The sequence below is a fragment of the Lepidochelys olivacea genome (genome assembly GCF_965140295.1).
Source record: "Lepidochelys olivacea isolate rLepOli2 genome assembly, chromosome: 5".
Taxonomy (NCBI): Eukaryota; Metazoa; Chordata; order Testudines; family Cheloniidae; genus Lepidochelys; species Lepidochelys olivacea.
The window spans coordinates 23,258,555-23,286,207 of NC_140415.1; the positions used below are offsets into that span (position 1 = coordinate 23,258,555).

At 45.8% G+C, this 27,653-nt stretch overlaps 1 protein-coding gene across 1 annotated transcript in view; it reads right to left on the bottom strand.

Annotated features, from left to right (window-relative positions):
- The window catches only part of PDZD2 (PDZ domain containing 2), a 327,010-nt gene that overhangs the window by 221,187 nt on the left and 78,170 nt on the right, over nucleotides 1-27,653 (bottom strand). The window contains exon 3 of the mRNA XM_084629338.1: nucleotides 2,716-3,580. Coding sequence (XP_084485464.1) covers nucleotides 2,716-3,194 — 479 coding nt within the window. The 5' untranslated portion in view covers nucleotides 3,195-3,580. The remainder of the gene's footprint in view (nucleotides 1-2,715; nucleotides 3,581-27,653) is intronic.

Below are 27,653 nucleotides of genomic sequence, written 5' to 3' on the forward strand. Positions count from 1 at the left end.
TGGCTCTATGGATATGGGGAAAGCAGTGGACATGATATATCTTGACATTAGCAAAGTATTTGATACTGTCTCCCACAGTATTCTTGCCAGCAAGTTAAAGAAGTATGGATTGGATGAATGGACTATAAGGTGGATAGAAAGCTGGCTAGCTCATTGGGCTCAATAGGTAGTGATCAAGGGCTGGATGTCTAGTTGGCAGCCAGTATCAAGCAGAGTGCCCCAGGGGTCGGTCCTGGGTCTGGTTTTGTTTAACATCTTCATCAATGATCTGAATGATGGGATGGATTGCACCCTCAGCACCTAGACAAATTGGAGGATTGGGCCAAAAGAAATCTGATGAGGTTCAACAAAGACAAGTGAAGAGTCCTGCACTTAGGATGGAAGAATCCCGTGCACTGCTACAGGCTGGAGACTGACCGGCTAAGCAGCAATTCTGCAGTAAAGGACCTAGGGATTACAGTGAACAAGGAGCTGGAGAGAAGTCAACAGTGTGCCCTTCTTACCAAGGATACTAATGACATATTGGGCTGCATTAGTAGGAGCACTGCCAGCGGACTGAGGGAAGTGATTATTCCCCTCTATTTGGCACTGGTGAGGCCACATCTGGAGTAGTGTATCCAGTTTTGGGCTCCCCACTATAGAAAGGATGTGGACAAATTGGAGAGAGTCTAACAGAGGGCAACAAAAATGATGAGGGGGCTGAGGCACATGACTTATGAGGAGAAGCTGAGGGAACTGGGCTTGTTTAGTCTGCAGAAGAGAAGAGTGAGGGGGGAGTTGATAGCAGCCTTCAACTGCCTGACGGGGGGTTCCAAAGAGGATGGAGCTCGGCTGTTCTCAGTGGTGGCAGATGACAGAACAAGGAGCAATGGTCTCAAGTTGCAGTGCGGGAGTTCTAGGTTGGATATGAGGAAACAGTATTTCACTAGGAGGGTGATGAAGCACTGGATTGGGTTACCTTGGGGGGTGGAATCTCCATCCTTAGAGGTTTTTAAGGCCCGGCTTGACAAAGACCTGGCTGGGATGATTTAGTTGGGGTTGGTCCTGCTTTGACAGGGGGTTGGACTAGATGACCTCCTGAGGTCTCGTCCAACCCTGATCTTCTGTGGTTCTATGATCACTACCCCTGGGGGGAAGAGCACCCATGGAAAAAAATTAGTGGATGCTTAGCCCCCTCCAGCAGCCAGCTGCCCCCTCCCTCACAGTGCCTCCCATCCACTGGCAGCCCTGCCAATCAACTCCTCCCCCACCCAATGTTTCCCACCTGCCGTGATCAGCTGTTCTGAGGCATGCAGGAGGCGCTAGGGGAGAGGGGAAAGAGTGAGGATGAGGCATGCTGGGGGGAGGGGGCGGAAGTGGAGTTGGGGGGGCTTGGGAGATGGGGTCAGGTGGGGGCGGGGCCTGCGGCAGAGCGGAGCGGAGGGTTGAGCACCCCTGGGGCCTGGAGGAAGCCAGCACCTGTGCATCTAGTCACTCGGACTATCAGGGCTGGAATCACCACATTTGAATGGAAAACCCTACTGAGACAATGGACGCCTCAAAAACCAAACATCAAACCCTAGAGCAAGTTACTTCTTGCTTGTTTGCAAAAAAAACCATACTTTTGATAGCATGGTGGAAACAATGCATTTTCCAACCAGTGCTAACTGATATTTTCCTCCCCAATGGAGTATTGGAAATTTCTGTGAAAGTTTTTACTCTCTCCAAGCAGCTCCAGCGACATTACTAATAACAATCCTATTCATTTCCCCCACATTTGGGATTTTACTTACTGAGCCAGAACCTCTGCTGGTATAAATTGACATCTTTACTGAGGTAAATGAAGCTATGCTGGTACACGCAATCTGAGGATCTGGCCACTTTTGTTTTACAGGTGACTTGTTTGACACCGTGCATCACATTCTAAACCATCCATTGCTGGAGGTCAGCCCTTTTCCTAGAGGGAGGAGATTCTGTGCCCTCTAAAACACCACTGCACTTGTACTTCCCCGTCTTAAACCAGTGAATGAACCCCACCCCTCACCCCTACCACAAGAAACAGGAAGCATGAGATATTCTGCTGCCTTGGGAAGACCTTCTACCACCTCTAGCACAGAGGTCCCCAAACTGTGGGGCACGCCCCCCGCAGGGGGGCGCAGAAGAATGTTGGGAGGGGGCTGGGCCAGCCCCCATGAGGGGCAGGGAGGGAGAGCCATCCAGCTCCGCCCAGCTCTGCTCTGGCCCCACCCCCAGCCGCAGCCCTGGCTCCCAGCCCCATCCCCAGCCACTTGTGCATCCCTGCACCAGGCTGCAGGCCCAACTGCTGGTCCCCACCATGGCTTGGCTGCAACTCTGCCCCCAGCCTCAGCTCTTGGCCACGGCTCTGTTCCCAGCTGGGTGGGGGGCAGAGGGGGAATGGAGCTGCACCGAGCCATGGGCCCGGCTGCCAGCCCCCACTGCAGCCTGGCTGTGGCTCTGCTCCCGCTCCAAGACCCACCCCCAGCTGTGGCCCCAGCCTCAGTCCCCTTATCCCTGTCTCCATCCCTTCCCCTGAGCCATGGCCCTACTCCCAGCCCCAGCTTGGGGTGGGGGGGGGCGTGGATAGAGATAAGGGAGAACACGACCCTGAAAAGTTTGGGGACCACAGCTCTAGCAGATCAGTATTAAAGACAACCCACTGTGTTACGCAGCAATCCCTATGCACTGCAGATCTGCAGTAACCGCTTTGCCCCTTACCTTGCCCCACTGACATCCACGCCGACCATTAATTGTCCGTTCAGGGAAAGAATCTCATCTCTCAGTCGCACTTTCCCACATTTCCCTGCTGGGCTATTTTTCTTTAAGTCCGTTATCCAGATACAGCCAACATCAAGCACTGGGCCTTTGTGCCCTTTCCTCTTTTTCCCTCCTCTCCGTTTCTCTCCATAGTCTCCAAAAGCAGGGATGTTCCCAAAGCTTAAGCCAAGAGCCTCATTTTTGCCCATCTCCTTAGTAAGGTAGAGGGTGCAGATTTCCATGTCTAAAGTGCTGGGACCACTAGGCTGCAATTTGCTGTCATCCACGGAAAAATTTAGCTGTATGTACTCTCTCAGCTTCTGAATGGCAGACTGACACAGCCTCTGCTCTGGCCCTTCCACTTCCTCCCTCAGGCTGTTTTGCAGCCACTGATACAGGAGGGGGAGGAAAAGCATAGCGTTCTCTTGAGTGATGGGCATTATGGGCACCCAAGGATCCCATCATGTGAAGGATGGCTTCCTGGGTTCACTATGCAGGGCTTCACTGATCCTCCTTTCAGAATCACGGTATCCATCAGCGTCACCCCCAGCCATGTTCAGAGAGAGAGAGCACACATGGGGAGCCACCACTCAGGTCCGGCGCTGTTGAACTGTTCAGTTTGGCAAAGAATAACAGGACGCTTTTATGAAAACACTGAAACAATTGCTGTGGACGGCTCAGCAAGAGGAGGAAGGAAGTGTCAACGAATTCTTGTTGGGCTACTTTTACAGCTGGCCAGCTACAAATTACACTGGAATCCAATGAGAATTCATTCCACAAGGAATGTTGTCAGTTCATCACCATAGCCACTCAACACCTGCTTGGCCTGCAAGACAAAAACAGAAGCATTACGATCCTGGTCATCGTTCCAGCTAAAATGCTGCTCAGCTGCTCTGCTCATTAGACACAAAAGAAAATTTTCCTAACGTGTATTTCATAGTCTATTTTGTTCTCCCTTTAATTTTTAGTTATCAGGTTATGCCATTCTGTTGGCTTAGAGCGCAGGGTGTACAGTTCTCTCCCCAATCACCGTTTTTATTATTCTCTTGTCTACCACTTGGGGGCATCACCTATCCTTCTCAGGAAGAGAATAAAAGGTCATCCAAACAACCTGACGTGCCAATAGAGATCAAGGCCCTATAAACAATAGTATACTCTGTGTCGGGAACAAAAGACTAATACAGCAACTCAGAGGCAGTGGTAAAAGCACCTGGAGAATGGTTCATAGCCACTGCAAACAAACAGCTTCCATAAATTTCAACAGGAGCTGTTCAGAGTCAGGACTGGAGAACCAGACCCTTAGATTCTATCCCCAATTCAACTGGAGATGGCGAATAATGTTAGGGATGTTACTTATGAACCTCTTTGTGCCTCAGTTTATCTGTCTGTAAAATAGGTACAATGTAATACTTATTTACCCACTTCCCAGGGCTATCGTAAGACACAATAAATGGGCACAAATGATGCCTATAATCCTGTGGATCCCCAAGTTATAGGTGCAAAACACTCTCATCATATACAACTTCCTCCACCAAGTTTTTAAAGTAGTGTTCAATGCCTCTCAGAGGCCAGTGTAAAGTGCGTGACTATAGTGACCACCACTCAAAGCTGACATACAATGGTGTGACAGCATGGTCTGCCTTATGAACAGGAGTGACTAGTGGTCAGCCCAGCCCACCATCCAGCATGGCCCTTTAAGGATTTTCAAAGGCCCAATAAACAAGAACCTAAAGAAGGATAGGGATAGAGAGATAAGCAGTGGTTGGGAGAAAGGCCCTGTTTCTTTAAAGGCCTGGCACCAGGAGCCTGGCAGAGTGAGTAGGGCAAGACTCCTCTTTCCCCCAGTCAGGGGATACACTGGGAGGAAGGAGCCAGGGTAAAGGCTTCCTTCTCTCTTCCAGGGTGGGCAGACACTGAGAGAAGGCTGGCCTGCTAGACCTTCCAGTTTGGAAGGCTAATTACTGAGGGTGTTCAGCTGAAGGGAGCTGGAAAAAGCTTTGCAGCTATTTCAAGACAAGAGGCCTGAGATACAAACTCCAGCCCAGAGAGAGGGCTGAGAGGGGGGACTTCTGCTTGAAGGAGACACATATCAACTAAAGGTAAGTGACAGAGGGCTGCTTGCAGTATAGCCCAGCTGCTGCAGAGGAGGCCTGGGAGTGGTCTTTGAGAAAGCACCTTCATAGCTGGCTAAGGAGACGCTGTGAGGAACCACAGATCCAGGCAGGGATAGCAGAGTCCAGAGACCTGGTGAAGATGTTGACAAGTGGGATGAAGTTAGAAGCAGCTCAGGAACGTAGCGGAGGGATCAAAGAAACATGCTTTATCCACCCAAAACTCAATCCCTGGGCTGGAACCTAGAGGAGAGTGTGAGCCTGGGTTCCCCTACCTAGTTCCCAGCCAGACCAAGAGGGGGGTGCACAGGCATTAAAAGAATAACAAAGGCCACGAATGAAAAGTTACAGATAAACATCGGGAGACCAGCTCGAAGGCCATTAGATTTTGAGTTTACTGTTTTGGGACTTTTTCGTATACTGTGGAAGGAGAATGGACTGAATAGTGACCTGACTGCAGAACTAGGCCACAGGAAACAACAGATCACTGTGCACCAGAACGGCTAAAGGGGGCACTACACTGAAAAACCCTGCAACATCACACCTGGATATGTGGAGGTGCCTTGGAGGTGAGATTTCAGGACTAATTGATCATACAACTGTCAATAACTATAGACAAGGCTCAGATTTATTTTAGGTTATGCAGAAGGTTAAACTCATGGTTCCTCTGGCCTGAATCTATGAATTTCTAAATTTTGTTCTCATTTGGTTAGAGCTGACAGTGTTCCCAGGGGAGCAGGCACCAGCTGTTAATTTGGGCCACCATCCTGCAAAAAGCTCAGCAGAATGGGGAATCTGTTAGTTTCTGCATAGGCATAGGAGTCCACCCACATGGAGCGCATTCTAGTTTCGGGGCCATGGATTGCACCAAGCAAATCAAATGAGAGTACTGTATAATTAGCGATGTGATTATTTAAAACACACACACACACCTTTGACCTGGGAAAGAAGACTATGGCAACCATCAATAGGAAATAGGCTTCTGAATGAAACAAGCAGCACCACTGTACAGGACTAAAACAGCTCCATACCCAACAAAGTCAGTGTCTGATGTATCAATTGAACACATCCAGCCTGGTGAGAACAGCAGTTACAACAGCCCAATATACACACTAGCAAAAAAAGGTGACAAACTGGGTGGCAGATTTCTCTTTGGAAAAAGAAAGATCTCACTGAGAAAAATAGCAAACTGAGCACTGAGCCAAAATGGAGTTTTACTCTGGACTTTGGGACCTCTTTGTGAACTTTTTTATTCATCATCACCCTGTGTTTGCTTTTGTGTGCAATGCGTTCCCCAAACAGCTATTTTTACTCTCTCATGTACAAGACTTGTGTACAGAATGCTGTGGCTTTTTTTTTTTTCCTAGCGTTGGTACTAGTCTTCCCTCACAGAGCTGGCACAGCTGGGAAATGGAGAGCATTAAACAGGATGATGGCACTCCCCCGCCACTGTGTTAAGATTCTGGTTGAGTCACTGAGAATGCTTCCGGGGGCATTTGCTGCACGCCCACTTGTTCTGGCCTGTGGTTTAAACCCACGACCTGGCTCTAACTAACCACATTGACAGGGATTTTTGTTGCATTTTTTTAAAAAAAGCACAAAGTGAATTAGCTAAACTTCACAAGTTGCACTATCAGTGTCCCCCTGCCCCCTCCCCCGCCCCCGTCCATGGGCACTGGGGAAAAGCCACCAAACTTTATACACTGTACACAGCATGGTATAAATTAGAGTCTCATTTTAACAGACAGGTTAAATGGTGCTGCTACCTGGTATTAAACTGTGTGAGATTAGAAGGCTGCATATTACTCTAGCATACAGCCCCAAACACCCCTCCCTGAGGGAGACCTACAGCTGTACATCCAGCAAACCCACACAGATTAGTAATGGACAGAGCCTCTTCCTTTTCTCCAAAAATGAAGTTAATGAGTCAAATACTCTCAGAGTTTGGCTGGAAGCATTTCCATCACCACCATTCCGGGTGGTTCCACGTGGGGATTTAATCCTAATTGGTTCCACAGATGGTGGCTGTTGTAAGGGAGACACGGATATCAGTGTATTTGCAGGCAAGGTCACGTCCCCTTCTCGGCCAGCACTGCTCACAATTTGTATACCATGGTCCTCTAAGAACCTCCTCTCCCCACGCAACAGAGGCTTTGAGCCCTTTTTGCTGCTCCCGCTGCCACTCCCTGGGCTGGTTTTCTGCCTGGAGATTTTCTTGATAAGGTTTACTGCAAAAGCATAGACCTAAGAGTGAATCTAGCCCACAGGCCCTGCAGCCACTGAGAGCCTGGTCTCAGCTAGGTTCCACCTACAACTCAAACATTAAATTTTCCCCCAAAGACCGAGTCGACAGTGACACCCACACACAATGGGGAGTTCTCACGAAGGGCACGTCTACACTTGGAGCTGAGGGTGTGATTCCTAGCTTGCATAGAGCAGCATGCTAAAAATAGCACAGCCGCAGTAGCATGGGCAGCAATAAGTGGCAGCATGGGCTGAGGGGTCGAGTACAAACCCGCCTGGACCCTGCGGGTACATACTCCGTACTGTGAGCCTGTGTTGCCTCTCACGACTGCCCATCCTACACGACTCTTTTTAGTGCACTAGCTCTGGGTGAGTATGTCTAGGTGATGTGGGACTCACACCCCTAGCGCTAAGTATAGACACACCCTAACATGAAGATGTTTTTCCCTTCTGATAAAAGCTTCAGTTAAGGAGGGATTTAACTGGGTAGAGAGAACACACCTGTTTCTGTGGGTCTCCAGTCTTTTTTGCTCCAGAGGCTAATATGAGTAAATGGCACATGTCGGGGTGACTAGTTTTTTTAGTTGGATCTCTCAGACTAGCTGAGTGGTGGGAAGAATGGGCTCCAGAAGTGGGTGTATATGAGAGGAGAATAATACAACAATATTTCTTTAGATGACCCAAGGCTTAGACTTTATCACAAGAACCCCATTGCGTATTTGGATATCCTGATTCCATACATACTTCTGTTTCTTTTTCTGACAAATTGAGTTTTTCCTTCCGTGGGTGCCCTTTTCAAAAAGAACTATGGAAGGAGCTCTCGAGCCCCACTTCCTTATGGGAGGAAAGAGAAATAATAAAGGTCATAAAAATGTCCCACTACTGGTTTTTAAAAGTTGATTTATGCACGTGACCCTGGCAGATACAATGTTTAGGGTTAATATTCCTGCCATATAAAAGCCCAGCCCCAAACACCAGGAAAATGTACATATGGTTATATCCTTTTCACTCCTCCAGTGGGATCAGATTAGAATTGTGTTAGGTTATATCTTTTCAGCTATTTGTGATTTCCCCTGAATATGAAAATAAAAATAAATGTCTTTCCGCTCTTCAGCCTTTGGGAGGCTAGTGAAACAAGCCCATTACCAATCAGACATTCATTCATTGGTTTTTTTTTCCCCCATTCAAATTGAGTTTTCATTCAATAGTGCCTAGTGGTCAGCCCAGCCCACCATCCAGCATAGCCCATTAAGGATTTTCAAAGGCCCAATAAACATTCTTTTAATTCCTGGTGGCATCTAACAGCAACCACATGACACTGAGAACAAAATAAATCTTAATCTCAGAAATAGAGTCGAGCTGTCAGAGTTAATGGACATCTTACTCCTGCAGGAATTCAGCATAGGAGTAATTCATAGGATGGGGCTGTCACCACAGGAAAGGTCCTATTGGAGTCATCGCAAATCTCAGGTTACTCAGCATGAGTAATAAATTTGGATCAGAGAGGAAATTAATTGACACTAAAAGCTTCTGATTAACCACAAAAATTAGAGATAGAAGAGATCTATTAAAGTCATCTAGGTCCCAATTCAATGAAACGGATGTGAAACTTTCCACTGAAGCTGGATCAAGTGCCTAATCCAGCCCAGTGCAGACGCGTTCCCTACAATGCATTCTCCAGGGCTTATACTTGCCATACTTTTCTTATGTTGACTAAGAATCAAAAGAAGTCAGATCTGTTCAAGCATCCAACCTTCCTTAATCAGCTACAGTAATTGACAGGATTCTATGACATCACCTAAGCAGGTTTCAGAGTAACAGCTGTGTTAGTCTGTATTCGCAAAAAGAAAAGGAGTACTTGTGGCACCTTAGAGACTAACCAATTTATTTGAGCATGAGCTTTCGTGAGCTAGTGAGCTGTAGCTCACGAAAGCTCATGCTCAAATAAATTGGTTAGTCTCTAAGGTGCCACAAGTACTCCTTTTCTTATCACCTAAGCAGGCTCCGAGGACCCAAACTTGTAACAGTTCAAACAGAGGTGCATAGAACTGGGCAGGCAAGTTAGAAATATGCCCAATTCTGTGGGAACATTTGAGAATGGCTCAAATGTCCTTTTGGAGTTTTAATGGAAAATACACCAGGCCAAGCACAAAGCAGCACCTGCATTTCTGTCCATCTTAGAGACTTATGTATTTATCCTCAACACCCCGGCAAAGTAGGAACATACTATTATCCGCATTTTTCAGTTTGGGAATCACATAGGTAGTCCGCGGTTGAGTAGGGCATTGAACCCATGTCTTGTAAATTCCAGCCTAGCACCCTAAGCACTGGATTATCCTTCTTCTTATACATATCACTAAGGCTTTGTCTACATTAGGATTTTAGCTTTCCCAGGGGTACAGACACAGTTAATGCTGAACCAGGATAATTTCAAAACTGGGGAAAGCTGCACCAGTTCCAATCATTAATAATAGAGCGGTCACGTTTTCCAAAAACCTAATGGCACCTTTTTCTAATCACTTAATTTTGTAACAGAAGAACTTGCTCCGAAATCCTATCCATTATGATCTTTCTGCAGGATGGAAGAGCTGTATTGATAGAAACTGACCTTTTCTCCCCATGTGGAGCATGGTATCTGCAATTCTAAACTTGTTCAAGGCCTATATGTCTATTACCTCCCTGGGCCTAGTAACCTTTTTTTCTTTTTTAAATGCACTGCATGTAACGGATAATGGAGTGCTGGTTTGAGACAGCAACACTGTGAACTTTAAAGGTTTAGTACTTAGAACAAGATTCTGACATCTCTTACACTGGTGTACATCTGGAGTAACATGACTTCACTTCATTGACTTAGCCCAGAGTTCCTGTACATAGGTATAACCATGATTAGAATCTGGTCCTAGGTGTGCAGTTTCCTAGAGAGTATCCCCAAAGTTTTAAAATATCATTGCATCACTGTGTGGGTAACTGCCAGTGTCTGTGTGCATGTAATATTTCACATATAGTGCCAAGCTTTTATTTTCAGAGGGAAGCTAAATTTAGAATCTTAAGTCTATATTTAGACACTTAAATAAGTGACCTCATTTTCAAGAGTGCAGAGCACCAACAGCTCTCGCTGGTCAACTAGTCACCTATAAAAAATGTAATAAAGAGTTATCTGTATCTCCTCAGTACCTGCAATGCTGCATTTCACATTTTCAAGCCATTACCAAAGTATTTCTGAAGTAAGTGTGCTATGTTGCTATGGGTTTGTCTACACTGCAGCTGGGAACATGCTTTCCACAGCGGGTAGACATACAGGCACTAGCTCTGCTCAAGCCAGTGTGCTAAAAATAGCCACATAGCCAGAGGTAGCATGGGCAACAGCTCAAACTGGCTGCCCGAGTATGTCCCCAGGGGTCCAGGCAGGTTTGTATTCAAGCAGCTAGCCCAGGCTGCTGCCCCGCTACATTGCTATTTCTAGTGCACTAGCTCAAGGAGAGCTAGCACATCTGTTTGCCTGTGTCGGGAAGCACACAGCCAGCTGCAATGTAGACATGCCCTAATCCCTTATAGGAATTCACTGTTTACAGTAGTCCTTCCTCAAAGGGACATTTAAAAAATTTATAAATATTATAAAACATGTCTGCAAGTGCTTTTAAATGTTTCCACTTTTCACAAAGCCTTCCTGTGGGAAAGACCTTGGACAATAGTTATTCATAAAACAAGAAAAGCCAATGCATGTAACCTGTGAAATTGGGTCCATATTGGTTCAGAAGGTAAGGAAACCAGAATTACAGACCAAAGCATATGACGTTGTAATGCTTACATTCTAAGCTTAAAGGAGCAAATGCACTTAAATTTGTAAAATGCATTTATGATACATACCAAGAAAAGAAAAACGTGCAGATTCAGCACTGCAAGTTGAATATACTTGGAAACCTGTCTGATGTAATTTTACAGTGTTATTGGAAGTGTCTCAAAGAAAAACAAGCTGCATTCTATGATCACTAACCTCTGTAATCATTAAGCCTAAGAAAATTATTGCCAGATGTAACAAGATGAACTTCCACATAAATATTTCCAAAATCTATTAAACTAATCACCTCCAATCTCATCTGATCATCACATAGCTAAAAGTAATTTATTAGCAATCTACTGCAAGTGTTCAAATGCAACTGTACCAAGCAAGAATTTTGAAAGACAATATTGTAAAGTAGATTTTGGTTAGTCTATAATCTCATCTCTATCATCTCTTCCTTATTAGTCAGTTTATCTCTGATCTATTTTTCCTTTAAGTTCAAGTTGCATTTCCCTCTTAATTTGAGGATTTTCATGCTTTAAATTGTATCTTTACTTTAGTTTCCACTGAAATTTCTTGAGGACAAGCCCGTGTTACAGCTATATGCAAATTTTATGCCACACAGTAGGACCACACTCATTCTTACTGATGTCTGGGGAAGTTGTCGGAGATGACTCAGCTACGTGAAACAGGGCCTGATGCCACAAGTGGCCCCACACAGATAGCTCCCCCTTCCGGCGCGGTTGACTGCAACGGGACTCTATATGGGTACAAATATCCACTAGTTTGGAGCCAGTTGCACAATTTGGACCTCAGTAAGCATGTGAATAAAGACAATAGATCAGCTCCTCAGCTGGTGTAAATCATTATAGCTACACTGAAGTCAATGGCACTATGAAGATTTACAGCAGCTGAGAATCACTGTATTTTGTATTTTGTACTGTAAAATGTATTTTGCTATTTCGTTCTAGTCGTATCCTACTATACATTGTAGTGGTAAACTCAGAATTTATTTCATCTGATCTCTTGGGTAACATTGCCCATAGAACCTCATCAGTAATGCCTGCATCAAGCCCTGTAGCGCTTGGTTGAACTAGACAGAGTACCTCACTTAAAAATATATGTGCTGCAGTAAATTTTATAAACGTAATGAAAGGCTTAGCAATGCACAGCTTCACAACAGTTCTGTGCTACTGAACCTTGGAAGGGCATCATGGAAAAAACATCTTTTTGAGGCAGCAGTTTACAAAGGGTGCAGTTTAATGAGATTCTGCTGCATTTCTGCTTGTTACAGTGGTCTGAACAAGACCTTTACCGCCTTTCCTTCCTATGTAGAGGTGTATATTTCAGTGGGGTGGGAGTTAACACAATTAATGTAAGTGCCTGAATAAGAGCTGTTGAGAGTTCACAGCACAATGATAAAAAGACTCAAGAAACAGAGAAGGTTTTAATTCTGTATTTGCTTGTATCTAAATAAAATGCCAACTCCATTACGAGCATGCTGTAGAAATACACAACACTTCTTGGAAACAAAAATACCAAACTGTACTGCAGAATTGTCTTCAAGTGTCTCAAAAATTAACTCTCCCCCCCTTTCTATTTGTTATGACTAAATTAATTTTTGTTGTTGTTCAAACATCTGTACGACCGAAGGCTCATCAGGAAAGCATGTGTGATAACAGAACATTCCTTGCTTGACCCTTCTAGCGAATCCAGGGCAATGTACACTCCTAGTTCCTGCTTTCTGAGGTTGGGAAACTTTATGGTTTCTTCTGGAGTTTGAAAAAATAAAGGATGCTTCTCACATTCCAGCAATAGCTGGGTGGGGTATAATGTCATGGCCTTCAGTCCAATGCCTCTAAAACAGCTTTGTCTGGCTGGTGCAACATCTGTATGTGGCTTTAATAAAATAGCAGTGTAGGAGCTGAGTTTAGTTTATTGAAATGTTAGCTTACTCTTCCTTCTAGCAACATTTAATAGTTTATTCCAGAATTGCAGGGATCCACATGTGACAACTACAGTACCTGGTATTGCTGCAGCTCTGGGATTCTTACCTATTGGACATCTGCTTGTGAGAGTAAAGACTTGATAAACACAATGTTCCCTAAAACTTGCCCAAAACTTTTGGCAAAATCTCTGGACCCTGTTCTTCAGGAACTCCCCTTATCATCAGTCATGTTGGTCAGCTACATGTTATTTCACTGACAACCTTTTTATCGTCTGAGGCCATAGTTTCTACTACAGATTGCCAGACAATTCTTATACTGTCGTAGTAGTTTCTAGGATTCCTTTAAAATATTTGTGAATTAAACCCCAAATCTTTGGAAGAGGGTTGTTGCTTTTTTTAAAAGGTCTATTAATCCTGACTCGGTACTCCTGCCATTCATGCTGCACACACAAAGGAGGGAATCCCATCTTCCTCAGCATCCCTCAGCTAAGGCCAGAGGAAGAGTCTTGAAAGTGAAGTCTGGCCTTTGGGCATTTTAAATATTCAGGACCCTGACTTGTGGTCTTATTGGAATGCATATGCATATAACTCTGTTCCCAGTATGGGGCTTACAGACATGCTATGTGAACTTCCCCATTTTAGAATCTATATATGTGTATAGGATAGTATATGATATTTCAAATTTGTAATGTAGGTCCTGTCTATGGGACACTGGAAGAAAATATGAAAGAGGCAGCAAGTTTTGTCCCCTCTCTGAGCCTTTTACAAGAGTTTTAAAAGAACTGGCCGGGGAGCTCACTGGACAATTAATGTTGATTTTCAATAAGTCTTAGAGCACTGGGGAAGTTCCAGAAGATTGGAAGAAAGCCAATAATGTGCCAGTTTTTTAATACAGTAAACAAGATGACCTGGTTAATTATAGGTCTGTAAGCCTCACATCGGTCCCAGGCAAGATAATGGAGTGACTGATATGGGACTCGATTAATAAAGAAAGGAAGTTAATGTAATTATGGAAAATAGATCCTGTCAAACTAACTTGATGTCTTCTTTGGATAAGATTACAAGTTCGGTTGATAAGGTAATAGTGTTGACATACTAGATTTCTGTAAAGTGTTTGACTTGGTACCGCAAGACATTTTGATTAAAAAAAACTAGAACAGTATAAAATTAACATGACACACATCAAATGCATTAAAATCTGGCTAATGGTTAGGTCTCAAAATGTAACTGTAAATGGAGAATCGTTGAGTGGGTATAATTTCCGGGTGGGTATAATTCCACAGGAATCAGTTCTAAGCCCTATGTTAATTTAACATTTTTATCAATTACCTGGAAGAAAACATAAAATCATCAACAATAAAGTTTACAGATGACACAAAAATTGGGAGAGTGGTAAATAATGACAAGGACAGGTCACTGATTCAGAGCGATCTGAATCGCTTGTAACACTGAGCACAAGCAAACAATGTGAGTTTTAATACAGCTAAATGTAAATGTATACATCTGGGAACAAAGACTAAGTCATACTTACAGGATGGGGGACTCTACCCTGGGAAGTAGTGACTATTGAAAAAGTTTCAGTGGTTGTGGTGGATAATCAGCTCAACATGACCTCCCAATGGGACCCTGTGGCCAAAAGGGCTAATGCGATCCTGGGATGTGTAAAAAGGAATCTCAAGTAGAAGTAGAGAAGTTATTTTACCTCTGTATTTGGCACTGGTACAACTGGTGCTGGGATACTGTGTCCAGTTCTGGTGCCCACAATTCACAAAGGATGTTGATAAACTAGACAGGGTCCAGAGAAGAGCCAGGGAAATGACTAAAGGATTAGAAAACGTGCCTTATAGCAATAAGCTAAATAGACTGAGCTCCTTGAACCTAACTCTGAGAGGGTTTAGGGCTGACTTGCTTACAGCGTATATGTGTGAAAGGTCTCAGTAAAAAAAAAAAACACCTTAAAAAAAAAACCTATGTAAAAATCTGAAATTCTATTAACAATTATGAAGCTAGAGGACAAGTCTAAAACATCTACTTTAGCGGTTTAAAGCTATAAAAAGGGGGGAAGGGAAGAACTAGCAACATATAAATATAAAACACTTTTTAAAAAATCATCAATTTTAATTTAAAAAAAAATTATTTTATCCAACCTGCCGTGTAGAGAGCCTTTCTTCAGCAGATTTCTGCACTTCTTTTAGACTGCCTTAAATGCCAAGGCAATCCAAATCTGACCTACAGTTAGACTGTATCAATTTGCGATTTGCTGTGTTTTTCTCTCAGCCAAATAGTACAATAAACATCTGAATTCCAACAGCTCTGCTTTCATTAGCAGTCTCACAATAATCAGTGGACAGCTCTGAATAATGAATCAGAAGCTGTGGACCTTAAATTGTGCATGGGGCTAGTAACCCCATCAGATAAAACATAAAACAAAAATGACTACAGAAACGAGCACCAGGACCCATATCGGCATGTAGCAAGCTCGAATAAGTGATCATCTTCATGTGAAGAATATGACAAGTATTGGTCAAACCTGTAAGGAAGTCCATGTCCTGAGAAGTCCCTTGTTCAATGCAAGATCAGTAATGAAAATCAGATTTTGGAAATGAGAAAAAGTCTGAAACTATTAAAACTTTAAATAATTGAAGAAGTGGACAGATACCATCTTGTGATGTCCTTGGAATAAGTGAGTGCAAGAGGAACAGGTTTGAACAAGGTACAATTTTTGAGAAACAAATAAGATGATTATTACTCCTGGAATTTGGATGACAGACAAAGCTGGCATAGCAATACTAATGTCAAATGACACAGAACAGGCATTGACTGAACAGAAATCAGTCAGTGCAAGAATTACTAGAGCTCACTTTCAAACCAGATTTTTTAAACCAACAGTCATACAATGCTATGCACCAACCACCAATGATGGTAACACCACCTTAGATGTCAAGCAATGAATATCAAAAGCAACAAACAACTTTCATGAAGTTCAAAAGTTTTGGGAAAGTATCATGATCGGCAGTGATACAAAAATATGTTCTTAACACCGGTATCATGTCTATCCTCCTCTGTGGAGCAGAGACATGGAAATCCATAAGAGCAATTTATAAGAAGTTCAGCTCATTCCAAAGTAAATGCCTGAAGAACATTTTCAGAGCTCACTGGAAAGAGTTTATTACAACATCAGAAATCCTAAGTAGAGCAAACCAATAAAAAGCACGACATATGGCAAGACGACGACTATGGACATATTTAGGACATGCTTTAAGGATGCCACCAACACAATATACACATCGAGAAATAACACTGATACCATCTGGAAGGAGAAAAAGAGGGCAACATAGAGAAATATTACACAGAATAGAGAGAGAACCTAAATTCATCAACGTGACACTTGAAAGCCTGAACAGACCAGCACGAGACCAAAACAAATGGCAGAAACTGGTGGATGTTCTATGCACCTGGATGTGGGAGGATAAAGAAGAAAGAATAATCAGTGCATTAAAGAATAAGGAGTGGTTAGGTAGTGGAATGTGCCTTCAAGGAAATATTCAACACCTTACAGTAACTGGATGCCAAATCCATTCCACTGCATCATGGCAGTTTGAGTTCATTATTCCTAAAACACTTCTGCATCCGATGAAGTGAGCTGTAGCTCACGAAAGCTTATGCTCAAATACATTGGTTAGTCTCTGCGGTACCACAGGTCCTCCTTTTCTTTTTGCGGATACAGACTAACACGGCTGCTACTCTGAAACCTTCTAATAGAGAGGTGTCTAAACTAGCCTTGGACATCCAGTCTGGCACTGCCATAGTCTTCAATGACAGATTCTTCTTCTAACTGTTCTTAAAGTTTTTCCTAAATATTCCCTAATGCAGCTCAGTCTCATTATTTCTGATGAATCAGAATAGCTGATCCCTGTCGTCTTAATAATATTGCTCGTGTATTCTCTACACACCCTTTCAGGCTCATTTTCTCTAGAATGAGCATACCTAGTTCCCTTAACCTTTCCTCGGATGTCTTGTTTTCCAAACCTTTTCATCAGAATGGCTGTTCTTCAGTGAACTCTCCCAAATCAGTCTACAGCTTTTCTGGAGGTGTAGTGTCCATCACTGAACACAGGACTCCAACACAGGCGAATTCTGTCCATCTTTGTGGGGGGGGGGGAATGACACCTATCACCAATATATCTTGGTACTGGCATGAAAAGTATAACCTGTGCCAGATGGCTCAGAATAAATATCCCACTTGTTTTGGATGGAATGATGAACACACACAAAACAATCAATATTGCAATTCACAAATAAGCAAGTCATCTAGGGCTGGACGGCTGAGGGGCAGATGAAAGGCTATTATTACACAATAACTCCCAGGAGGTGAACAATGACACAGCACTTGGCAGAGCCAGGTTTTTCAGAGAATATTTTTGCAGGTAGCTGCATTTTCAGTTCCACTGCAGTGCTTTGTACAAACATCTCTCCTGGTCTGCTTTACAAACTACTTACAACGGTTACCGAATCAGCCATTGTAACACAAAACATTATCAAATTTATATACAGGCTTCTTAAAATTTAAAAACCTGTTCTGTATGGTAGGAGGGAGCTCACACCTAACTAAACTGTTTGGCACTGAAATCAAATGAGAGTCCTATGGGCTCTGGAATAGGCTCTGAAGATCCCTCACACACTCCCATCTCTGATTCAGCATACCCTCCTCTCACTCCCTAATTAGCCCCACATCACCATCACCATCCTTGTTTATGAGGGAAATAATGGTTAGAATTTCTTATTACTAGGGCCCTATGTAAATTTCACAAAGGGTATGAAACAGTGAGATTCATTCGATCCTTCAAATTAATTACGTTTGTTGGTGAAATTCTTTCTGTGCAGACGCTGTGAAATTCAATACTTCATCATTTATGCTGTTGTGAATTTTCTTTAAAGATTTGCACAGGGACCTATTTATAGGACACCTTCACCACTGCTTCTCAAGTCAGCAGGAGGGGCCCTCGGGATTTTTTCCTGAGGCCAGATCTACACTAGCAACCTACGTTGGTTTAACTATGTCACACCCCCCTAAGAAACGCAGTTATACTGACCTAACCCCTGGCATAGACAGCGCTATGTCAATGGGCTTCTCCCATCAACATACCTACTGCCTCTGGAGGTGGAGTACCTACACTGATAGAAGCTGCTCTCCCGTCAGCGTAGGGAGTGTCTTCACTAAGCATAACAGTGCTGGAAGTGTAGACAAGCCCTAAGCCACCAAGGGATGGTAGTCTACATACAACATATAGCAAAGCTATCGGTGAGCAGAAGGAGCTGGAAAAGGCGTGGAAGCCAGATCCTGCCATATGGAAGGCCATGGATTCATGGGGCTCCCTGGTAGCATCTTGGGTTGGCCACTCCTCCTCCTGGATATGCTGTGCCACCTGCCAAAAGGGGAAGACACAGTGAAATATCAGACACTCAGGAACCACAGATCTGTCCTCCCATTCTGTCCTATGAGGCCTGAGGTGGAGAATCTGGCCCACCGGGGAACAGCCCTGGCGTTTTAGCCTGGTCTCCTGCATGGCAGCGCAGAGCAGTACCAGTGAGGCTGCCCACAGAAGAGCAGTTACTTACTGTAACTGGAGGTTCTTCCAGACGTGTGTAGTTCCTATTTGGATTCCAGACATAGGTGCACATGTGTGCCATGCACCAGAGCCAAAACTATTTTATAGTAGTGTCTGTTGATCCGCATGTGCGTCATCCGTGTGTCTGTGTCTGGGGCTATAAACGGCTGTGCGGGTCAACGCTGCTCCAGTATCCCTCTTACCGTAAGCAATGGAGTCCGCAGCAGAGGGAATGGAGGGTGGGGATTGGAAACCAAATCCCATCTTCGAATGATGGTTCCTATATGGTTCCAGACATGGGTGAGTGGCGAGCAGTGCTCAGCGTGAAGGTGGGCGTGTAGACTCAGGAGAAATCACAGGCTGTAGAACGGTTCAGCCAACAGCCGCATCCATCGCCACTGCCAGCACAATGGCGTAGTGAGCAGTAAAGGTGGGAACGGAGGTCCATGTGGCTGCCTTGCAAATGCCCTGCCAAGACAGGTTTGCGAAGTAGGCCAACATAGCTCCAGGGGGAGGAGGAACATGGGAGAGAGTGCAGCATTCTGCATTGCAACAGGAGATCCATTTAGGGATGCACTGCGAGGAAAGGGCCTGCCCCTGCAACGTTCCGCAATGGTGACGATGCACCTGGGCAAAGCACGGAAGACATGGGTGCATTGGAGGTAGAAGGCCAGTGCCCAGCGGACGTCGAGACAATGCAGTGTTTTTGCTCTTGGGAGCTGTGCGGTTTGGGTTAGACGATCGTAAGGTGGATGCTTTGGTTGAGGTGAAACAGGGAGACCACCTTGGGGAGAAACTTAAGGTGCAGGCACAGGGAGATTTTGTGTTTGTGAAAGATGGTGGTAGGGGTCAATCATCATAGCCACCAGCTCGCTAATGCGCCTCACTGAGGTGATGGCCACCAAGAAGATCACCTTCATGGAGAGATGGGTGAGGGAGCAGGTCACAAGGGATTCAAAGGGTGGTTTAGTGAGGGCAGAGAGGATGATATTTAGGTCCAAAGAGGGGGTAGGTTTCCACACCAGCAGGAAGGCATTGAGCAAGACTCTAAGGAAGCGAATGGTGTTTGGGTGAGGGAAGATGGAGGAACCATCCACAGGGGGGAGGAAGGCACTGAGCACCACCAGATGGATCCATATGGAGGAGCGAGCAAGGCCCAACATCTTAAGTTGGAGGAGGTAGTCCAGGAGAATGGGAATGGAGATGGACTCCAGTGGGTAATGGTGGCAGTGTACCAGGGGGTGAAGCAGTGAAACGCTTCCATTTCGCTTGATAGCAGGCTCTGGTAGATGGCTGTGTGTGAGGACGTCGTGCACCAGGATGGAGCACACTCTGTCTACATGCGAGCCCCATCCAAATACCAAGCCATAAGGTGGAGTGGGCCCAGGTTGGGGTGTCACAGGCATCCCTGCGTCTGAGTGAGGAGATCCGGGTAGGTGGGAAATCAGATTGGAGGACAAGCAGAGAGGTGGTGGTGTTCAATGAACCAATATTGGCAAGGCCAAAAGGGCGCTATCAGGATGACCGTCACTCAATCCCGTCGCATCTTGCGCAGGACATGTGGGAGCAGGGAGATGGGTGGAAAGGTGTAGTGGACTTTGGTAGTCCAGGGCAGGAGAAGAGCTTTGACCCATGAGCCCACCCCGAGGGCCCCGCTGGAGCAGAAGAGGGGGAGTTTTCAGTGGTCACGAGTGCGGTCCCAGCACAGCATGCCCCACTGGCAAAAGACAGAGTGACGCGTGGGATCATGGAGCTCCCAGTTCGTGATTCACATAGAAGGACCTGCTGAGCATGTACATCAGGGAGTTGCTGGTGCCCAGAAGATACATGGTGTGCAGCGTGACCCACTGTTTAATGCACCAGTTCCAGAGGTGGACAGCCTCCACACAGAGGGAGGGAAACCTGGTGCCATATTGCTTGTTGATATACACAACGGCTGTCATGTTGTCAGATCGCAGCTGAACATGCTGTGATCTCGTGAGGGGGACAGGCAAGATGGGCAACTTGGGAGTTCCAGGATGTTGATGCGCATCCTCACCTCTCTCTGCATCCAGAGGCCCTGAACCCTGTGACCATCAAGATGGGCACCCCACCCAGTGAGGGAGGCATCTGTGAGGAGAGAGGTGTGGAGAGTGTGAGGGGTGAACAGGGCACCAGACGAGACTTTGGACGGATTGCTCCACTACGTGAAGGAAGCCAGGACAAAGCAGAGGAGCAGGACTGGCTTGTCCAGATAGTCCATCTGAGGTCTGTAGATCAAACAGAGTCATAGTTGAAGGCAGCACATATGGAGGTGGGCATGGGGCATTACGGCCAAGGCAAGAAAAGCATTGGCGGATACACGTGTGTGGATTGCGGCATAGCTGCACAATGAGAAAGGTGAGGAAAGCACAGCTCGTAGTCGAGTCCAGGTGTGCCCCAATAGAGGTGATCTCTTGGGTAGGGATGAGGACTGACATTTCTTTGCTGCTACAGATACCCAGGCTGGCAAGGAGATGGTGAAGGATTTGGATAGTGGAAAGGAGTCAAGCAACCACCATCACAATGAGGAGGCAATTGTCCAGGTAGGGAAACACAGAGTGGCCGAGGTGTCGCATGTGGGCTGTGACAATGGTGAAAACTTTTGCGAACACACGGGAAGCTTTGGCAATACTGAAGAGGAGGACACAGAGCTGGTAATGGGAATAACCAACAGTAAAAGGGAGAAATTTCTGATGAGCCAGGTGGATGTCGATGTGGAAACAGGCATCTTTCATACCTAATCATGAACAAGAAGCCCTGGGGGATGGATGGAATAACAAGTGGGAGCATGACTATCCAGAATCAGAATTTGCGTATGAACCTGTTGAGCAACGGGAGGTCCAGAATGGGGCAGCAGCAACCCACTGCCTTTTTTTTTAAATAAAGAAAATAAGGGGACTAGAATAGAACCCTCAGCCCTACTAATAGCGGAGGACGTGCTCTTTGTTGCCCTTCCAGAAGAGGGCATCTACCTCCTCTCAGAGAAGATTGCAGTGGTAGAGATCTCCACAGCTACCCTGGGATAGGCAATGAGGGGGGAAAACGAGAGGAACTCCATCAAGTACCCCTGGTGAATGATGTCCAGCACCCAACTCTTAGTGGTGATCCTGCCCCAGTTGTGGGCGAACAGGGCAAGAGGCCCACAAAGATGACCGGGGCACCATGGGAGAGGATTTGTGGGTCTCGATAGAAGAGTCAAAACAGCTGTTTGGATTGCAGAAGTGGTAGCACTTGGGTAACAGGGTCATTGAATATGTGGACATTGGCGAAACGGCTCCCGTGGGTGTTGAAAATAGGGCTGGTAGGTGGTGTGGGGGTGGAGACGAAAGGACAGATGTTTGCTGCCTGCAAGGCAGGGCAGGGGGGTAGATACTGAGCAATTGCAGAATGGTGTGGGAATCCTTGAGGGAGTGGAGGGATTAATCCACCTTGTTGCTAAAGAGTTTTTGATTGTCAAAGGGAAGGTCCTTGAGAGTGGTCTGGACCTCCTTAGGAAATCCAGAGGACTGGAGCCAGAAGTCTTGGTAGAGTACAATGCGAGTCACTAGGGGGCGGGATGTAGTGTCAGCAGTATCAACCATGGCCTGGAGGGTCACCTTGGTGACCAGTTTGCCCTCATCCACGACGGTGTTGTTGTTGAGCGTGTTCAGTTGCCGCATGCACCATGAGGGAGTTGTGGGGGGGGGGGGGAGAAACAGGAAGTCCATACCCTGAGATGGGACAAAGTATCGCCACTCAGCACACTTTGGAGTAGGGGCACAGGAGGAGGCCAGCGTGTGCCAGACTGACTGTGATGGTTGTAGGACGGCTGCATGGATAGGGAGGGCGGTTGGAGAATATCCAGGAACTGGTTTTGCAGGTCCTGGACTTCTTCCACCATGAGGTCAAGAGCCCTCGCCACATGCTGAAGTAGGTCATGGTACTGTCTATGGTTGTCCAGAGGGGAGAGGGAAGGTGGAATTAATGGCTCATCCAGGGACAAAGAGGCTCTGGTGGGGATCGGAAGGACCGGTGGTGCCAGTTGCACAATGACTATTTCTTCTAGTTCGTCACACCCAGAGGGTGGCGCAGCATAGGCAGGGGACAGCTGGTAAGATAGCGGCAGTGGTACCCCATGGTTCTGGTAGGGGTCCCAGGGAGGCCAGGTAGAGCCAAGCATATGGATCACCTGGCACAAAACCACAGCTCAGTGGCAGGGTCGTACGTGGATGGATAGGGTGGGTGTTGCCTGGGATCCGGACTGTGAAAGCGTGCAGGTGAGGAAGAGGGTTCTGGCTCAGAAAACTAGTCAGACTCTGAGGATGAGTTCAGTAGAGGTGGAGCCGACGGTGGTGTGTGGGTGGAAGAGGTGCACCACTCTGGGAGGAGTAGGAGAGGTTCATCTGCTGGAAAGGGAAGCAGCTAAGGATTGGGTGGGGAGTGAAATGCAGCGGGGAACCGGTGTACGGGAGCATCAGCTTGGCGGTGGGCATCCACGGTACCAGGCATCCTGGCGCAGAGGGAACCGGGCATGGCAGTCCAGAAGGGCCCAGTGGTGTCGACGGTGCTAGCAGTGAAGATGGTGACAGACCAGTAACCGCAGGTGAAGGCGGTACCTGTGGCTTGTAGTGGTGTTTCACCTTATGCTCCATCTGGGGCTTCTTGGGAGCTGGAGCAGCCAGGTCAACGTGCGACTTCTCACCCGGCCCGACTCAGGGAGGCAACGCTGCATTTAGGACTAGTCCCTGTCAGGGAGCCATCCTTTAGCCTATGTCCGTGCTTCTGATGCCCCTGGTGATCCTTTGGCGGCTGCAGCGGTACAAAGAGTTCCAGTACTCGGGAGGAAGACGGAAGGGCGTTCACCGGTGGTGACAGGTGCTATTCTGGCAGAATCACCAGTACCAGATCTCATTGTGCACATGGGTGTATTATAGCCTCCTCCATCAGAAACTTGTGGAGATGAAATTCTCTCGCTTCCTGAGTCCGAGGTGGGAACAAGCACCAGATGGGACAGCGGGCGACCACTGGTGCTCATTACGCATAGAAAAGGAGCACGGGCACAACGTTTTTGAAGAGGGCTTACTCTGAGCATAATCCCCAGAAAGGGCAGGGGGTAATCTCCCCACTGGGGGAAGAAGTCCAGCAAGGGAGGCTAACAAACCAAGAACTTTACAAAGGCTACTATATACAACTCTGGCCAAGTGGCATCAACCTGCACACCTCTTATAGCCTTGGACGCAGACATGCGGACAACACATGTGCGGGTTAACAGACCCTACTACAAAACAGTTCCAGCTTCGGCACATGGCACACATGCGCACCCGCGTCTGGAATCCATATAGGGACCATCACTCAAAGAAGAATGCTAGGTTATCTACCACCTTCAAGGGTCCAGATCACTCCCCGCTCCCTTTCTCCTGCCCCGCAGGGATCTGAGTAATCCTTCAGCACAGAATGGAGCCCCTGGAGTTCACAGTGATACTACCAAAAAAGCAGATGTCAGTTATGTTACTGAAGACTCACTACACTGAAGGCTTGTCTACACTGGTATTTTACAGTGCTGCAAATTTCTCGCTCTGGGGTGTGAAAAAACACCCCCGTGAGCGCTGCAAGTTTCAGTGCTGTAGCTGGTAGCTGCGCCTCTCGTGGAGGTGGTTTTTTTAGAGAGCTGGGAGAGAGCGCTGCACTGAGACTACACAAGCCATGCTTTAACGTTACCAGTGAAGCTGGGAGGAGGGGAGCAAATACACTAGAGCTCTGCAAACTGTAGAAGGCTGGTCTTTCCAAGTGTGAAAGCTCTTGAGGACTTGGAAGCAAGCAATGAGAGTTCAGCAGCTAGGAAAGCCAGAACATGAGTCAAAGATATTCTTTCCATCAAGTGCCAGGCGGTGTTCATGCAATCTTCAATGCTTTGGGAGTCCCATGTTCTCTCTCTCTCGGCAGTTACTATATGACAAGTAAACATGGACCTGATTAAAAGCCTCAGCTCTGTCCAAACAGCTGTGAACATGTTATGACTGTACAAGGGGTGGGGGGAGAAGATGGCATTTCTAAAGCCTAACAGAAGAATTGAAAAGGACATCAGTGGCATACTGTGGAACTGAATCAATTGTACTGAGGGGGAAGTGGGTGGCGGCTTCTATTACATCACATCTAATCATGGGTGACTGGACTGAGAATCAGCCTATTTCTTCGCTAGATTGTTCAGTCCCTTTCAGAGTTTCCCATACACATAATACATATTATAAAGCGGCTTCAGGAAATATGGAAAAACTTACTGGAGAAATGAAAGCACCAGAGAAAGAACAGTGCAGTGGTTAGTGAGCTAGCCTGCAACTTTGGAGATCTAGATCCAATTCCATGTTCTGCCACAACCTTCTGGCCTGACCCTGGGCAAGTCACTTAGCCTTAGTTGCCTATATGTAAAATAGAGATGATACCACTCACAGGAGCGTTGCAGGGATAAATACACTAAAATACTGTGAGGCAAATACTATGGTAATGGAGGCCACATAAGTATGATGGAGACAGGACACACTGCAAGAAATGATCCTGCAATGATACGGGGAAGGGCAAGATCCCACTAGGTCTATTCTCATCTACAATTCTACTAAAATATGTAAGACTCATTTCTGGTTATTGACATGGACATTTCTGTTCCAGCTGATGACACTACAATTAGATGCATTATATCGGGTATTATATTGCTTTAAATGTTAGAGACAGCTGGAGTTACCCACCCCTTCCCCACAAAGTACTGAGAACGTGCATTCTCTGCTCATCTGTTTGCCATTAGACAGAGAAACATGTTTTGATTTCCAGCTTCATGCTTTTTATAATTATTTTGCTCCCAATGACTGGAAAACTCAGAAAACATACACCAAGTTTCTTCCATGCAGTTCTTTGGGGGGGTGAGTTATGCATTGTATGGCAGGTACCCTGCATTTCTGGCATTTTCTTTTTCAAAATCTCCTCAAGGGAGGATCACATCAGCTGCTTTCTCAGGGGTACTGTGGAGAGCAGATGCAGCAGACCAAAAATGAGGCAGTAATGATCAGTGTGGGTCTGCTGCCCCTGTTGTGTGGTGGGAGATATGCCTATGGTGAAGTGCAAGAGAGTGGCTGATGGGTCTGCCTCTCTCCCCCCTGCATCATCCACAATGAAAAACACCAAGCCTCTCCAACTAGAGACAGGATTGCCAGGCTGCCACCGTACACAGGGCTCTGGGGGAGGAGCTAAGAGAGAAAAGGTGGGAACCCAGAAGACAGAGACTAGAAGAAACAAACATGTAAATGAGATAGACAAAATTCAAGAGACAGGAAGAGAGAGACACCCAACTTGGATATGTGGAGTCAGAGGACAGCTTATTTTGGAGGCATGGAGAGAAGTGACAATGCTAGACTAAGCTCTCATCCCTAAAATGGTCAAGTCAGCTATTGGGATAATATGCTGAACAAGACCTCAAAACACAAATTAAATCAGAGTTCTGCTCCTACTGGCTTGAATGAGGCAGCTTCCTTTTATCTCACCTGGCACAGCTTCTCCCTCCAGACCATGAGGGTCCTAGTTTGGATGTTGGCTGTTGCCAAGTTCACCACAGACTCACAAAGTTCAGGCCACAGAGGGGAAAATTCACAACCAGTTAAGTCCATTCTATTGTCTGAATATCAGTCGGAAAACAACAGTCTCTTAACCCTGCTGCTCTGAGCTTCGTTTGTAAGGCACATTGCAAGGTTTTATAGGCAACGTTATAGCAATTTACAGATTAATAGTTTGGTAACTTTGGTCTCCATGTTCTTTGTTCAGAAATCTTGAAACATTTCATTTGGGATTGGTTTGATGGTCATCTGTGTCCCCCAGAGCTGGTTTGGGAGTTGTAGTTCAGGTACCTCATACCTCCATTCTCCTCTATGGGACAGGATGATTGCGTTTAACCTCCATAACCTGCAAGGCTAGTGAAGGCACCCAATTAGTCCTGCTTTGCCCCTGGGGAGGTGAGTAGCTACAGTAGAACCTCAGAGTTAAGAAATGACTGATCAACCACACACCTCATTTGGAACCGGAAGTACACAATCAGGCAGCAGCAGAGACCCCCAAAAAAAGCAAATGCAGTACAATACTGTGTTAAATGTAAATTACTAAAAAAATAAAGGGAAAGTAAAAAAAAAAAGATTTGACAAGGTAGGGAAACTGTTTCTGTGCTTGTTTCATTTAAATTAAGATGGTTAAAAGCAGCATTTTGCTCCTGCATAGCAAAGTTTCAAAGCTGTATGAAGTCAATATTCGGTTGTAAACTTTTGAAAGATCAGCTGTAACGTTTTGTTTAGAGTTACGAACAACCTCCAGTCCTGGGGTGTTAGTAACTCTGAGATTCTATTGTAATTGGCTCCTGGCCAGATGAGGTGAAGCTAATCCATAACAATTAGACTGAAGAAGCTCAGCTGAGTGGGGAGATGACCGAGGAGACAGGTCTCTCTGGCTGAGAGAAGCTCAGGGTTAGGGCACACAGAGACAACAGGAGCCGCACACTTGAGGGACAGCATATGCTCTTGCAAGGGAAGCCCTAAGAAACAGAAGGAGAAAAGACTGCAGTAGCTCAAGAGGGTAAGAGAATTATTCAGTTTTGTTTTGACTTGTTTACGATACCCTGAAAGGGGTCTGAAATTAGATGACTTGGCCAGAGGGTGAGCCACTGAAGATCAGGGACAAGAGGCAGGTGGCCAGCAGGCGATGCTGAAGCTGAAGATAGCAGCAACATCCCACACCAAGGGGCGCCCTGAGAGAGTGCACTACACCTTAAATGACGCACTATGTTTATGTGACTCCCATGATGGACTGTGTCAGTTCAGCCGGATGGGAGAGCATGATGCATCACAGGAGATGCAGTCTGCACAAGAAGTTTGGCCCATAGTGGATGATAGGGGCATGAGGCACCCAAGCTATAATTCCTATGAGGCACCATGCAACTCAGATGGCCATAGTCTGATATCAAACTGACCCAAAATAAAATATTTTACTTGATTCTTTTTTGACAGAATAAAGATAAAAAAATTTAGCAAAATCAAAAACTTTCTATGGAAAAAACCCAGGATTTTTACAGTTATAACCTGGGGAGAACTATTTAGCCATTCTTTTAAAAATGTTTCATATCCCAGTTAATTTAAAAAAACAAAACAAAAAAAACCTTCTGGGTTATGTCTGCGCTC